This window comes from Pituophis catenifer, unplaced genomic scaffold (genome assembly GCF_029215685.1).
Source record: "Pituophis catenifer annectens isolate HBS135680 unplaced genomic scaffold, rPitCat1.0.hap2 SCAF_4, whole genome shotgun sequence".
Classification (NCBI taxonomy): Eukaryota; Metazoa; Chordata; class Lepidosauria; order Squamata; family Colubridae; genus Pituophis; species Pituophis catenifer.
The window spans coordinates 13,919,848-13,933,891 of NW_027256884.1; the positions used below are offsets into that span (position 1 = coordinate 13,919,848).

The following is a 14,044-nucleotide window of genomic DNA, read 5'->3' on the forward strand; positions in this document are numbered from 1 at the left end:
CAGGAAAGAGCTGTGTTGAGAAGCTGTTGATCACCAGCAAAACCTCAGCGTTGTGGTCCTCCTCAGCTGTGAAGGAAGCAGCAGCAACAATAGCAGCTGCTTCATTTGTTATTCCCCCTCCAGAGATACTTAGAGTCTCCAGTCCTGCGTAGACACGTCCCAAATCATGGTTTTATTTTCTCTTTATGGTCCAAGTGGAGTGAATTTGGGGCATGACCCAGAATGCAGTTAGTCACCTGCATAGCTATAAGCATTTCAAGAGAGCACCCGCTCACCAAGCACAGGGCTTGACAGATTCGCCTTTTGGATTTCGTGCGGTGCGTTGAGTTTGGCTGTGCACCTTAATTAAATTTCGTTAAGACCCAAGGTCATGTTCCAAGTCTGATCCATGGGTGTGGTGAACTTCACTTAACAGCAGCAATTAATGGTTCAGTATGTGGGCATGTTTGATGGTGGTTTGAAAAAAATGTTAAATATTTATATTAAAAATAGCTGCCGAAATGACTAAGATCTTCACTGAGTTAGAATTGAACCTGCAAATTATGGCTTATTATAGTTTATGCTCTGGATTATTCTCCGGCTGCTGAGCCCTGTCCTTACTGCATCTTCACCTTTACTAACCCAGAAGTGGTGAAGACAATGGCTTCCCATTGGGAAGATTGAGAGTTCAATCCTAGATAGCGACAGGTGTTTCTCTCTTAGGGTGCAAAAAAAAAAAAAATCTGCTGTGAACTCCGCATAGGCGTCAAGAAGGGCATCCGGCCAGTTAATGCTCAGCTCCATCCAATCATCCCAATTCTACCCTGAATAGAGACTACAGGGTCATAAAAAAGGAGAGTAATTGGGTGTTCTTATGCTACCGGCCACCAACCAAGTGATTCCCAGTTACTCTTGACTTTTTTGTTAATACCAAAATGGTTTGGCATACCAGAGGATATGAGTAAAGGTACATCCCCTCTAATATGGAAGTTATTTTGACCTGGGTTCAAACCTACATGCATTTATGACAGTCATCCAGTGGGCAGGGACCTGAGATGAAAAAGCTGAGTGTTATGACTAATGCCTTCCTTTGAAGGGGGTCATGTGATAGGGTGGACATCAGTAGATTTCTTGGGAAGCGATGGATTTAATAAATGACTCAACAGAAAAACTTCCATATATTGCTGTACTTTGACCAGCTAGCAGAATTAAACATTCAAAATTAAAAATCAAAATTAAAACAGGGCGAAATCAGTACAAAAGTATGACAACAAATTAAAAAAAATCACAGTTAATCCATTAACAAAATACCATCTTTGCAGTGGGCTGGAAGAATTCTACTACTGCCACTTTTTAATTATTTCATTCTTCTTCTTATTTTTTTATTCTTCCTTTCTGCCCAGAGGGCACTTACTCCAGTAGTAGCAAAGGAGAGGAGGGGAAAAAAAGGGAAAATGGATTGTTCTGACAGGAAAAGCCAAGAATTTACTAGGGAAAACCAATTCTGGAACATGTAAACATATGACTCACAATCCAGCGCAGAATTAAGCATTCCATATTCCATGTGATGAAAATATAAAGCCTGTTTTGGATTGTGGCCATGATAATAGAGGGAAGAAGCTGAAGGTGAGGCCGAGGACCTACCCTGGCCTTAAACGTAGCATAATTTTTTATTAAAATTCAGTGTTAGTTTTCCTTGGGGCAAAAGGTTATGCCATGTCTTACTACAAGAGTAGTAAGCTTCCTATTGAATTGAACCAAAGGTACTTTTTCAAAAGGCAAATGGGCTTTCTTTGTTGTTGTTTTTTCTTTGAAAAACATTTAGCTTCTCATCCAAGAAGTTTCTTCAGTTCTGACTAAATGGTGAGGAATGGAAGGATTTATATTTTACCCACCTCGGAAGGATGGAAGGCTGAGTCAACCTTGAGCCAGTGAGATTTGATCTGCTGATCTGCGGAACTAGCAGTCAGCTGAAGTAGCTGCAGTATGACACTCTAACCACTGCGCCACCTCGGCTCTTATCTGTGCTAACCACCGGATGACCGCAAGGAATATAAGTCCTTCCGTTCCCCATCATTCAGTCAGAACCGAAGACGCTTCTCAGATGAGAAGCAAAATGTTTTCAAAGAAAAATAACCAAGAAAATCCAATTGACTTTTGGAAAAGCACTTTTGGGGAAACCATGACCTGGATGACTAAGAATCTCCATAGACATTTTCCTATTGAATATTGTAGCGCTGGGCAATCATGATATGCGTCTATTTCATCTCACCGTTTCTTTGTTCTCCAACCCATCGCTTTCTGGTTCCTGGTGCCTTCCCTTTTTTTAAGCCTAAAAAAAACATTTTTCAGCCTAAAAAAACACCCTTGTTAGGCAAGGGTGGGGAGGAATCCGTTAAGGCAGGGGTGGGCAACTGTGGCCCTTTTACAACCTGTGGACTTCAACTCCCAGAATGCCTGAGACGGCCAAGCTGGAATAGTCCATACCAGTGGTGAAATCCAATTTCTTTTACTACCAGTTCTGTGGGCGTGGCTTGGTGGGCATGGTGTGGCTTGGTGGGTGTGGCTTGGTGGGCATGGCAGGGGAAGGATACTGCAAAATCTCCATTCCCTCCCCACTCCAGGGGAAGGATACTGCAAAACTCCATCCCCCCCCCACTCATGGGGGAAGGATATTGCAAAATCTCCATTCCCACCCCACTCTGGGGCCAGCCAGAGGTGGTATTTGCCGGTTCTCCGAACTGCTCAAAATTTCTGCTATCGGTTCTCCAGAACCTGTCAGAACCTGATGGATTTCACCCCTGGTCCATACCCTTTCCTCAGATGTTAAACTAAATTGTTATCCAAGGTCTAAAAATCTATCTCATAAGCCAAAGCCAGTTTAACCTTGTACATAACAAGAGCCATGGTGGCACAGTGGTTAGAATGAAACATTGCCAGTTAGTCTGCCCACAGACAGAAGTTCAATTCTGACTGATAGAGGCTTCCATGCTTCTGAGGTCTTTAAAATAAGGACCCAGCATGTTGGGGGGAGTATGCTGACTCTGTAAACCGCTTAGAGAGTGCTGTGAAAACACTGTGAAGGGTATATAAGTCTGAGTGCTATTGCTATTAGCATTAGCACCATTTTATTTTTCACTACATTTTCAAAATTTCTGATGTGATGAAGAGGAGACCATCTGTACTGAAAGAAATTCGGTTGTAGCAAAGATGACTAGAGAACCCGACAATTTCAAAGACAAAATTCTCTATCCATTTATTGCAAATCCGAATTTCTCATAAGCTCTAGTCTGTATAATCGCTGAACTTCCACTTGGGTTCAGATGAACCTCTGGCGTAAGGTAACTCTGTTACAACAACCCTACAAGTTATCACATGCCTTGTGTGCGGACTGCCTCAGTAGATCTGATAGGTAAGGATGTAGGGACAGATAACACCTGTTTCTTCATCTAATTCAGGATTTGCATTCGGGATCACCTTCAAACAACATTTGAACAGACTCATAGATAGGTGTGTCTATAACTGTAGCAATACCGTAGCACTAACTAACTATAGTAATAAAAGAACAGAAAATTAAATGCATAGAGGCAGAATCTATACAAATGCAACTTCCTAGCAAACCACCATCAAGAAGTGTCACTAGTTGGTAAGCTTTTTCACTGGTCCCTGTTGGAAAAGAGAAATTGGAGCAAGAATCGCCTTCATTTGATAAAGTCAGGCTTTTCATGCACTGTCAGCATAAATATATATACAACATAGGGACAAATGGACAGGAAGAGGCTTGTTAAGAAGCCAGTCTTTATTGGTTCCTTCCCATTAAACGTATGATTGATTAGATAGATTCTGGTGAACAGGTAGCATTATCTGACTAACCTTGTGGGGCTCACTAGCTAAGCAGAGACAAGCTTGGTTAGACTTGGTTGGAGAATAGAATAGAATAGAATAGAATAGAATAGAATAGAATAGAATAGAATAGAATAGGGTAGGGTAGGGTAGGGTAGGGTAGGGTAGGGTAGGGTAGGGTAGGGTAGGGTAGGGTAGGGCAGAACAGAACAGAACAGAACAACAGAACCGAACAGAACCGAACCGAACAGAACAGAACAGAACAGAACAGAACAGAATAGAATAGAATAGAATAGAATAGAATAGAATAGAATAGAATAGAATAGAATAGAATAGAATTCTTTATTGGCCAAGTGTGATTGGACGCACAAGGAATTTGTCTTCGGTGAATAAGCTCTCAGTATACATAAAAGCTATAAGTGATAAATCATGATCATAGTCATCATAAAAATACACTCATCATAAATCAACACACATCCATCATAAATCAACACTTAGTGATAATCATAGCATACTAAATAAGCAATGAACATAAATCATACTAGGAAACTAAATAAAACAATATAAATTGTAAAGTTACAAGCAATAAAGTTATAGTTGTAAGTAGGAAAGGAGATAGGTAATAGGAAAGATGAGCAGAATAATAGTAATACAGTCTTACTAAATAGTTTGACAGTGTTGAGGGAATTATTTGTTTAGCAGAGTGATGGCGTTTGGGAAAAAACTGTCCTTGTGTCTAGTTGTTCTGGTGTGCAGTGCTCTATAGCGTCGTTTTGAGGGTAGGAGTTGAAACAGTTTATGTCCAGGATGCAAGGAGTCTGTAAATATTTTCACAGCCCTCTTTTTGACTGGTGCAGTATACAGGTCCTCAATGGAAGGCAGGTTGGTAGCCATTGTGTTTTCTGCGGTTCTAATTATCTTCTGAAGTCTGTGTCTATCTTGTTGGGTCGCAGAACCAAACCACACAGTTATAGAGGTGCAGATGACAGACTCAATAATTCCTCTGTAGAACTGAAACAGCAGCTCCTTGGGCAGTATGAGCTTTCTGAGTTGGCGCAGAAAGAACATTCTTTCCTGTGCTTTTTTGATGACATTTTTGATATTGGGTGTCCATTTTAAGTCTTGAGATATGATAAAATCTAGAAACTTGAAGTTCTCTACTGTTAATATTGTGTCAACAGTATGAGACCTCCAGGAAAGTCAAAAACCATCCCAGGAAGCCATCACGATATTATTGATATGAAATCTGTATTGATGTGGTCAAGGAATCACCAGGAGATAAGTTCATTAGAAGGAAATTTAATTTCCCCCCTTAATTTCAGTCCCTGCTATGCCGTGACCAAGTCATTTACATTTCTAATTTAAGAACAAATGGATGAGCGTCAGATTAACTAATCTATACTGGAGATATTTGATCATTTTAGTCTAAATACTTGAGCTACGGATACCTTAGTGTTTATATTTCCCTCTTGATTTGCATTGCTCCTTCCTTAGGTTGCCTCTAAAGGACTCTAAAGTCATATGAAATCCTGATTCATTTGTGTGGCATAGCTGGCCAGCTGTTTGTGGTGAGGGTATGTCACAATACATGTCAAAAAGAGCTTGCCATCTGTCAAGGAGTTTAGGCCTGTTCTTCCAGCTGCTAAATCCCTGCACCCTGTTCCGTTGGACCTCCAGATACAAATTAAAATATCCCAACCATCTGTCCATATTTGGCTATTGGAAAGGAGAAGCTCTCCACGGCAGGGCTGCAGCCCACGCTGTTGCTACTATTAATGCATTGCGGTCATTTCAATCCAGGATCTCACCACTAAAACTGGTGTTCTCGGAAGCAACTGTTTTATTTCCCTGACGGACAGTTGTGCAATGCTAATGATAGAAATCCCAGCCTGTGTCTTGCTTATTATTCTTGAAGTTTTGAGAAAATCTGGATTATTCAATTATTGCCAGTCCAGCTTTTGTTGGCTTTCAAGCAGAAATCACAAGAAAGGGGAAAAGACAGTGTTCTCAGAAGAAGAGCAAAGGCCAACTCTGGGAATACTTCAAAAAGTATTTGAAGTATTGAGCAGTGGTGGCATACTACTGGTTCTGTGGGCATGGTTTGGCGGGTGTGGCATGACTTGGTAGGCGTGGCTTGGTGGGCATGGCAGGGAAAGGTTACTGTAATATCTCCATTCCCTCCCCACTCCAGGGGAAGGTTACTGCAAAATCCCCATTTCCTCCCAATCAGCTGGGACTCGGGAGGCAGAGAGTAGATGGGGATGGGGCCAGTCGGAGGTGGTATTTACCTGTTTTCCGAACTACTCAAAATTTCCACTACCGGTTCTCCAGACTGGTCAGAACCTGCTGAAATCCACCTCTGTTTCTGAGGATATGGGAGTCTCACCCTCCCTGTCTTACCCAGATCAGAATCCCAAGATGCTATTGGCTGGCAAATCTCATCCTCCCGGTCAACAGGCTTAGTGGTCAAAGCTGCTGGGATTAGCCAATTAACAGATGAGTTTCCATTATGATGGATCTCTTGCAGTTCTTTTCCAACATTGGATGGTACAACATAGGTGAAATCAATGCCAGATCTCCCTTGGAGTCACTTCATGATTGTGACTGGTTTTGACCTCAACGGCATAGTCATAGCAACATAAATCCAAATTTGGAAGGTTGTTGAACTATAACCCCCAAGTGTTGGGACTGGTGTGTGTGTGTGTGTGTGTGTGTAATGGTTCAGCAGTTAAAGACATGGAGTTTATCAGCTGGAAAGCTGATACCCCAGGTTCAAGACTCAAGCGCCTTGCAACGGGTGAATGCCAGTTATTTGCCCCAGCTCCTGCCAACCTAGCAGTTTGAAATCATGCAAATGCAAGTAGATAAATAGGTACCACTTTGATGGGGAAGTCCATGAACCCTTGGAGCATAGCCATGCTGGCCACATGACCATGGAAAATGTCTTCTGACAACACTGGCTCGCTCGGCCAAGAAACAGAGATGAGCACTGTGCTCTTCAGTCAGACACAACTGGACAGGGAAACCTTTACCTTTCAATTGGGACAAGTTGAGGCTGGAGCCCAACAATTATGTTTTTTAGGAGTCTGGGAGTGCAGTTTTAGCATGCTACGAGTTGGGGGTTTTTATTGCTTTTATGTTCTTATTGAGCCACGGTGGTGCAGTGGTTAGAGTACAGTACTGCAGGCTACTTCTGCTGACTGCCGGCTGACTGCAATTTGGCAATTCAAATCTCACCAGGCTCAAGGTTGACTCAGCCTTCTAAGGTCAGTAAATGAGGACCCAGATTGTTGGGGGCAATAGGCTGACTCTGTACTTTATTGTCAACAATTGTCTCTCTTATGGTACTAGAATATTCACATTCACCAATGTTCACAAGAGCTGTAGTGGTGCAGTGGTTAGACTGAAGTACTGCAGGCTACTTCTGCTGACAGCCGGCTGCCTACAATTTGGTAGTTCGAATCTCACCAGGCTCAAGGTTGACTCAGCCTTCTAAGGTCGGTAAATGAGGACCCAGATTGTTGGGGGCAATTAGGCTGACTCTGTAAAACCACTTAGAGAGGGCCATAAAGCACTGTAAAGCAATATATAAGTCAAAGTGCTATTGCTATTGCTATTGCTATCACTGCTGCTGTGACCCAGCTCATTTGATCACTGGCCAAATAAGCCTCTTAAATAACTAAACTCTATGCAAACTTGCGTTTTGTCAGAATATTCATGACTGGAAAGACATGGTAACAAGGTCAGCCAATGAATAGGAATGGCAACTGGGTCAGCCAATTAGGACTGTTTAGAAACTGAAACTGGAAGGAGCCTGGGCGTGGCTCTGTAGCTCTGAGCTCTGAAGCTGCAAACTAGTCTGAGCTTATCTGCTCTGCTGAACTGAAACTTAAGAACTTACTTACCATCTTTCCCCTCTACTGCATTGGAAGAAATCTGCTGTTGGTATTGTAAATTTGCTTCATGTGTTATTATGTATATAAAAAAAGAAGTTAATGAATCCTCTGCCTGCGTGTGCTTTCCGGATGTTTAATTTTGCAATAAAGTTTCTCTGATCGTTCTGGATTTTCAGGATATCGCCTACCGCTCTCTCTGAGTCCAATAACGAATCCCTCTTTCTCTTTCTCTCTTTTGCTCCCTCCCCTAGGAGAGAAACCGTACAAATGTACCTGGGAAGGGTGCACGTGGAAATTTGCTCGCTCCGATGAACTAACGAGGCACTACCGCAAACACACAGGAGTGAAGCCTTTCAAGTGCGCGGACTGTGACCGAAGCTTTTCCCGCTCAGATCACTTGGCATTGCACCGCCGAAGGCACATGTTGGTCTGAAAAAAAATGCTACCTTGTCTATATATATATAAATATAAATATATATATATGAATATATATATTCATATATATATATATATGCCTATGAAATTTCAAGAGCTGGCTCTCTTTTAACTACAGTGCATTCAGCAGGACTGAATCCTGTTTTGATGGTGTTAGCACAAAAGGGGCATTTGGCGTTGTCCCCTATTCACAAAGAAGCAGGAACGAGAATGCTACAATCTTCCTTCCCACCTTAAGCAGGCTGTCCAGCACAGACCCAAGGCATTATTACCTTTTGCTGAGGATAAAAAGCCGAAATGCATCGAGATTGGGCATTATTTTCTAACCCACGTCGTTTTCAAAAGTATTTATGGCTTGTATTTTATTTTTATTTTTATTTTTTTCTCAACCATCCCACTTTTTTTCTCCTGAAGAATTTCTGCATATTTTGAAGACTGGATGTCATAAACCGTAGAAAAGAACAAGTCCTTCGAGAGCTTTCTCTTCGTTTGCTGCTGCTGCTGCTTCTTTTTTTTTTTTTTTAATTTGGTTGTTGTTGTTGCTGTTGTTGTTGCTGTTGTTGTTGTCATGATTCATTTCCCCCCCCCTGTTAAAACACTGCAGAATATCATCCTGCCCAACAATTTCCTAAGCCAGCTGAACAGACTGGAAAGAGGAGGGATTTAAAAAAAAAAAAAAAATGAAGCTCCTTGAAGTGAAAAAAAAAAAAAAGATTTCTCAGCACACTTATGCAATAAAGATGGTGTACATATTTACCTCTTTCTTGTTATGCTGGACTTTAGAGGCCATTAATTCTTCTAAAACTTCCTAAATCTTTTTCTGTTCTGTTTTTGCTGGAATCTATAAAACAGGCATCCGTAATATTTCAGTTATGAATTTCCCCATTTTATATCCATTTGCTTACCCTGTAATAGAGATCATTAAAACCAGTCTTGGACACATAATAGAACCGAAATTGGTCCCACCTTTTCTAAACCAATGTATCAGTCCTCAGCATATTTCCCTGAAAGTAGCAGATGTTCAACCAGCCATCTCTTATTCTTGGGTTGCTCAGTAGTTGATTCACAACTGCACAGGAGAAGTAATGCCATTGATTAGCCCTGTCCATGCATTGGCATGATAAACCTTCTGTTCTGTGGGAGTGGATCAGTGATGAGTTGCTACCGGTTCGCCCCGGTTTGGGCGAACCGGTAGCGGCGGCGGCAGGAGGTTCCGCTCACCCGCCCGGACGCTTCTGCACATATGCAGAAGCATCGTGCCCATGAGCGAACCGGTAGTGACAGGTTTTAAAACCCACCCCTGGAGTGGATCCTTGATCGGAGTGGGATGATTCCCCATGACCAACTCCCCGTAGGACACTTGTCACAGCCAACTCACCATGGACAACGCATTGTGGGACACTTCAACAATTCAATTATTTAAAACAATTTTAAAAATATTTAAATGTTTTTCCTTCACTTTTCATCTTGTCCCTCCTTTAGTATCCTTTCTTTATATAATTCTATTCCACCATATCGAAGAAATGAGTGTAACTCTTGTCCCGATATTAGTGTAACTCTTGTCCCGATATTAGTGTAACTCTTGTCCCACTGCGAGTTGGCCATGGCGAGTTGTCCTAGACAACTCGATGGATCACTCTCACATGATCATCCATTAATTGATGTTATAATTTGTATAGGTTCTCTGTGTATCTCTCTCTCTCTCTGTGTGTGAATTCTCCCATTGAGTTGACCCCTGCGGTAGAATTGTGCTTAGGATTGTAACGTCTTAAGTTTTAAAGTGAACATCTTCTGTGACCAAAAGGGAATTTAATGCATCTGAATAAAGAAGAGCATTGAGAAAGAATTTCAAGAGCTCTCTCCAAGTACTTCCCATTCCTAAAACGAAGGTCTGGCAAGAATAATTTTAAACTAACTCCATGGAGTTACGATACGGGGCCAGTGAGACTTAGTCATCGTTAATTTGGGGTTGGGCTGGGCAGAGGCCAAGGTGATTAGACAAACCACCACAGTCAGGCATTCCTGAAATAGGTAGGGGGTGATGGGGCCAATGGTTCCCCATGCATATCAGGGAACCATTTTTAGAGATGGTATAAACTGATTCCAAAGGATTTTAGAAGGAAGTGAAAGAGTGGGCGTCCTTCTCTTGAAATCTCCCTAAGAAATGCCAACCACTGCACCTGTTTTGGTCATCCAGGCTAGAAACGGCTGCTCCTTTGCTCTAGATACAACAGATGAGGCAGACTTGACGTAAATGAGTAAGCATTTTTGTGGGCCACTTTGTCTAAGTAACTAAATGTGAAGCAAGAGTTCTGGTTTTTCAGTCTTAATCAAGATGGTTGAAGATCAAGTGGTAACCATCTGTTCTTCCAACTGGGCCTTTGGAAATAGTGTAGAAGGAATGGGTGGCCAACTCAGGCCAACCCACCACAGCTCAAATACATACATGCAGATGTACAGCATCAACCCATAATCCTTTCATCTGAGCTGCTCACACAGCCATGTCGATCAGGGCTCTCCAACCTTGGCAACTTTAAAACTTGGGGACCTCAACTCCCAGAATTCCCCAGCTGACATGGCCAGCTGCAGAATTCTGGGAGTTGAAGCCCACAAGTCTTAAAATTGCCAAAGTGGGAGAACCCTGATGCAGATTATCTTGGGTATACAAATGATCAGCGTAAGGGTAGGCAGCTTAAGTTCTCTGTTCCCAACTAGCTGGTTCTAATTCCCTGTTGGTAGAAGACATAGTTGTCTTGAACTAGAAGAGTTTACTAATTAGGGCCCTTGAGAGCATGATGAGGTTAGAAGAAATTAATGATGCATTATAAAATGCTACATGAACACCTGAACCTCGTTGTCAAAAACGAAAGGAAATATTAAAGCAATACAGGTAGTCCTCGGCTTATAACAATTATTAAGTGACCGTTTGAAGTTACAATGGCACTGAAAAAATGGATCTATTACCGTTTTTTACCCTTACAATCATTGTAGCATCCCCATGGTCGCAGGATCAAAATTCAGACGCTTGTCCACTGACTCATATTTATGACGGTTGCAGTGCCTTTGGGGGTCATATGTTCCGCTTCTGTGACCTTCTGGCCAGAAAAGTCAATGGAGGAAGTCATATTCACTTAACAACCGTGTTACTAACTGAAGTGATTCACTTAACAACTGTGACGAGGAAGGTCGTAAAACGGGGCAAAACTCACTTAACCAATGTTTTACTTGGTTGGGCTCAATTGCGGTCGTAAGTCCAGGACTACCTGCACTTCATCTTTTATGACAGTATATTCGTAGATTTATTTGAAATCATTCATCCTCTTGAGCATCTAAAATATGTAAGCTATTTCAGCCAGTCAAGGATTCGTCATTTATCGAACAGAGGAGCAGAATCAAAGCATCCTGTGCCAGTAGCATTGATCTTGAGATCCAGTTGTACACTTTTAAAATAACTCTGTGTAGCCAGTAGTATCCAGTCCAGAAATAGTCCATTCAGACTGCAGAAGTCTTGGGGGCATTTTTCTATCCACACCAGTGGGCAGGTTTCAGCTGAACTTGGGAGGTGTTTACAAATTCTGCTCATTCTATTGCTTAACCTCCTCTTAAATTCAAGGCTGGTTCATTCCCAAGTCAACTCTTATGACTTAGTACGTTGACCGACTTTTCATCATAGACCAAATTAAGTTAGGAGTGATGGCCAGGAATTCCTAGAGGAGTCTTTTTCTGTCTCCCAAAAATCAGTATCGTCTTGCCTTTGTAGAGCTGAGGTCTTTTGAGCTAATATCCAAGAAAGAGAGATGCGATCCTGTTCCAGTGGGAGATGTGCTCACTAGGAACATAGACTTCTCTTCTCTTTTATGAGAAGGAGACCGATGCTGTGGTCCATCAGACGTTCCTCTGTGTTTCCTTTCTTCTTTTTTCAGAGAAGAGAAATTGGAAGGGAGCTCCATTGCTTAATTTTTACTTAGAGATATTTCCTGAGCGTTTAATCAGGAAGCATTGGTTCAAATCTGCATAGATTAATCTCATCGGATCACATCTTGATCTAATCAGTTCATCTCATAATTAATAGGAAATGATCTTTCGAGTCGTATTGGTCCTTGAAAAGCAACAGTTGCCCAAACGGTTTAGAGAAAAAAAAATATGCATATCAAACAACAGAGTCACCACTTCATTGCCACCCTCTAATTCAATAAAACAATTAGCAGCTTTCCTATTCTCCTTGGCTGCGCAATCGACAATTTCTTAAGAAGTTAGACTGGAAGGACTAATTTTCTTTTCCCACAGTTCTCTGCTTCCTTCTTCCTCAAGACTGAGTCAAAGACAAAGGATGTAAAGGCCAGTCTGTCATCAGCTCATGCTTGTCCATAGATCTTCCAAACTGGGGCCTAGTTTAGTTTTAGAGACCTGACAGGGAGTTATCCTCATCATGGCCTACCTGAGCACAGGGAACCTTTGGAAACAGGGTGCCAAAATGGTTGGTTGGTTCTCTAGGGAGTTGACCTTCGTAGGGCTGTTCCATGTTTCACATTCAGCCTCCAAGAGGTGCTTCAGAGCACACAGAAGTTACATCGTCTGCCTACCTTAAAACACCTGGATCCATCTGACTCAAGGTGTGGCAGGCAGGAGTAACATTCACAACCTCCAACTCTTCCTGGAGATGGAATCCAAAGCATTGAACAGTTCTGATACTCCTCTTCATTTTTAGAAATTTACGTGCCTGATTCTGAGGGAGGCCTGTTGAGTGGGAACTATTTTGACTAACCCATATTGTAAGGATTCTTTTCGATGCCTGTTTTTTCTTGTTCAGCTGCCGTTGTTCCAACGTTTATGGATTTTCTTTCACTGCGGCTGTAGCGTACTGTAGAAAGATTGCCTTTCATGCAAACCATTTAATGCCAGCGTTATCTCCCACATACCATTTTATTAGCTCATCTATCCTGATGGTTCAATAGATTTCAGTATTGGAACTTTTCCATGAACAAAGGCAGTGTTATTCTGGAAGAACCGTTTCTCTTAGGCAGATTAATTAGCAGGCAAGCAAATTGCCTTCACAAAGGAAAATGTGGAGGTGTCTAATTTCTTTCCTTAGCACTACTGTTAAAAGTAGCTCACCACCAGAATAAAATTCCATTAGGAATGATGATATGATGCAACCGCATCTCTTTTCCAGTTATCTGTTTGTTAAAACAGAAAAGGGGAATTCTCTTTTTTTTTTTTCCCTGTCATGCTACAGATGGTTACATTGCTTCAAAGGGAATTAAAAACCGTGTGTAAAAACCTCACATAAAACTTTACAAATTGGATTATTTGGTTCAGAATTTTGCAATTTTCAGAAATGCTGCTGTGTATGAATGCATTCTCCTGTTCAGAAATTACAGCAATTAAACCCCACTTAATGGACAGATTTTTAAAAAATAATAAATTATGATGGAATGCTAGCACATTGAACCCCACAAATTAAAGTGGATTCTCCAAGATTGTTTCAAGGCAGATGGAAGGACTGTTCAAGATCTGTTCCCCTTCAGTCATGAAAATTCACCATGCTTGTCCGTTGACTCTGGGGGAAATTGCTGCATTCCAGAGCATCATGTCACATGGTCAATATCTCTGGTGCCAGAGGAAGATTGAATGCCCTGCTCTCTGTTAGGCATACTGGAGATTCAACCTATACTGAATGCACTCTAGGACATCCCACGATTACTGGACAAATGTTCACCATAGAGATGCAATTTCCCAAGCAAACAGGAAGCAACTCACTCAATTATCTTCCAGTCATATCTGTGGGGTCCAGGCAAGGAAGATCAGACTGATGAAAGCAGATTGGTCACATCATAATATAACCCCGCCCCTTTCCTGCATCATCAGTCGCCTGCCCAAAATGGGAGGAG

General features: G+C 41.8%; 1 protein-coding gene across 2 annotated transcripts in view; it reads left to right on the plus strand.

Moving 5' to 3' along the window:
• The window catches only part of KLF12 (KLF transcription factor 12), a 250,899-nt gene extending 242,731 nt beyond the window's left edge, over positions 1 to 8,168 (plus strand). For both annotated transcript variants that reach the window (XM_070942835.1, XM_070942834.1), the window contains one exon: positions 7,970 to 8,168. In XM_070942835.1, coding sequence (XP_070798936.1) covers positions 7,970 to 8,151 — 182 coding nt within the window. In that variant the 3' untranslated portion in view covers positions 8,152 to 8,168. The remainder of the gene's footprint in view (positions 1 to 7,969) is intronic.
• The last annotated feature ends 5,876 nt before the right edge of the window (positions 8,169 to 14,044 follow it).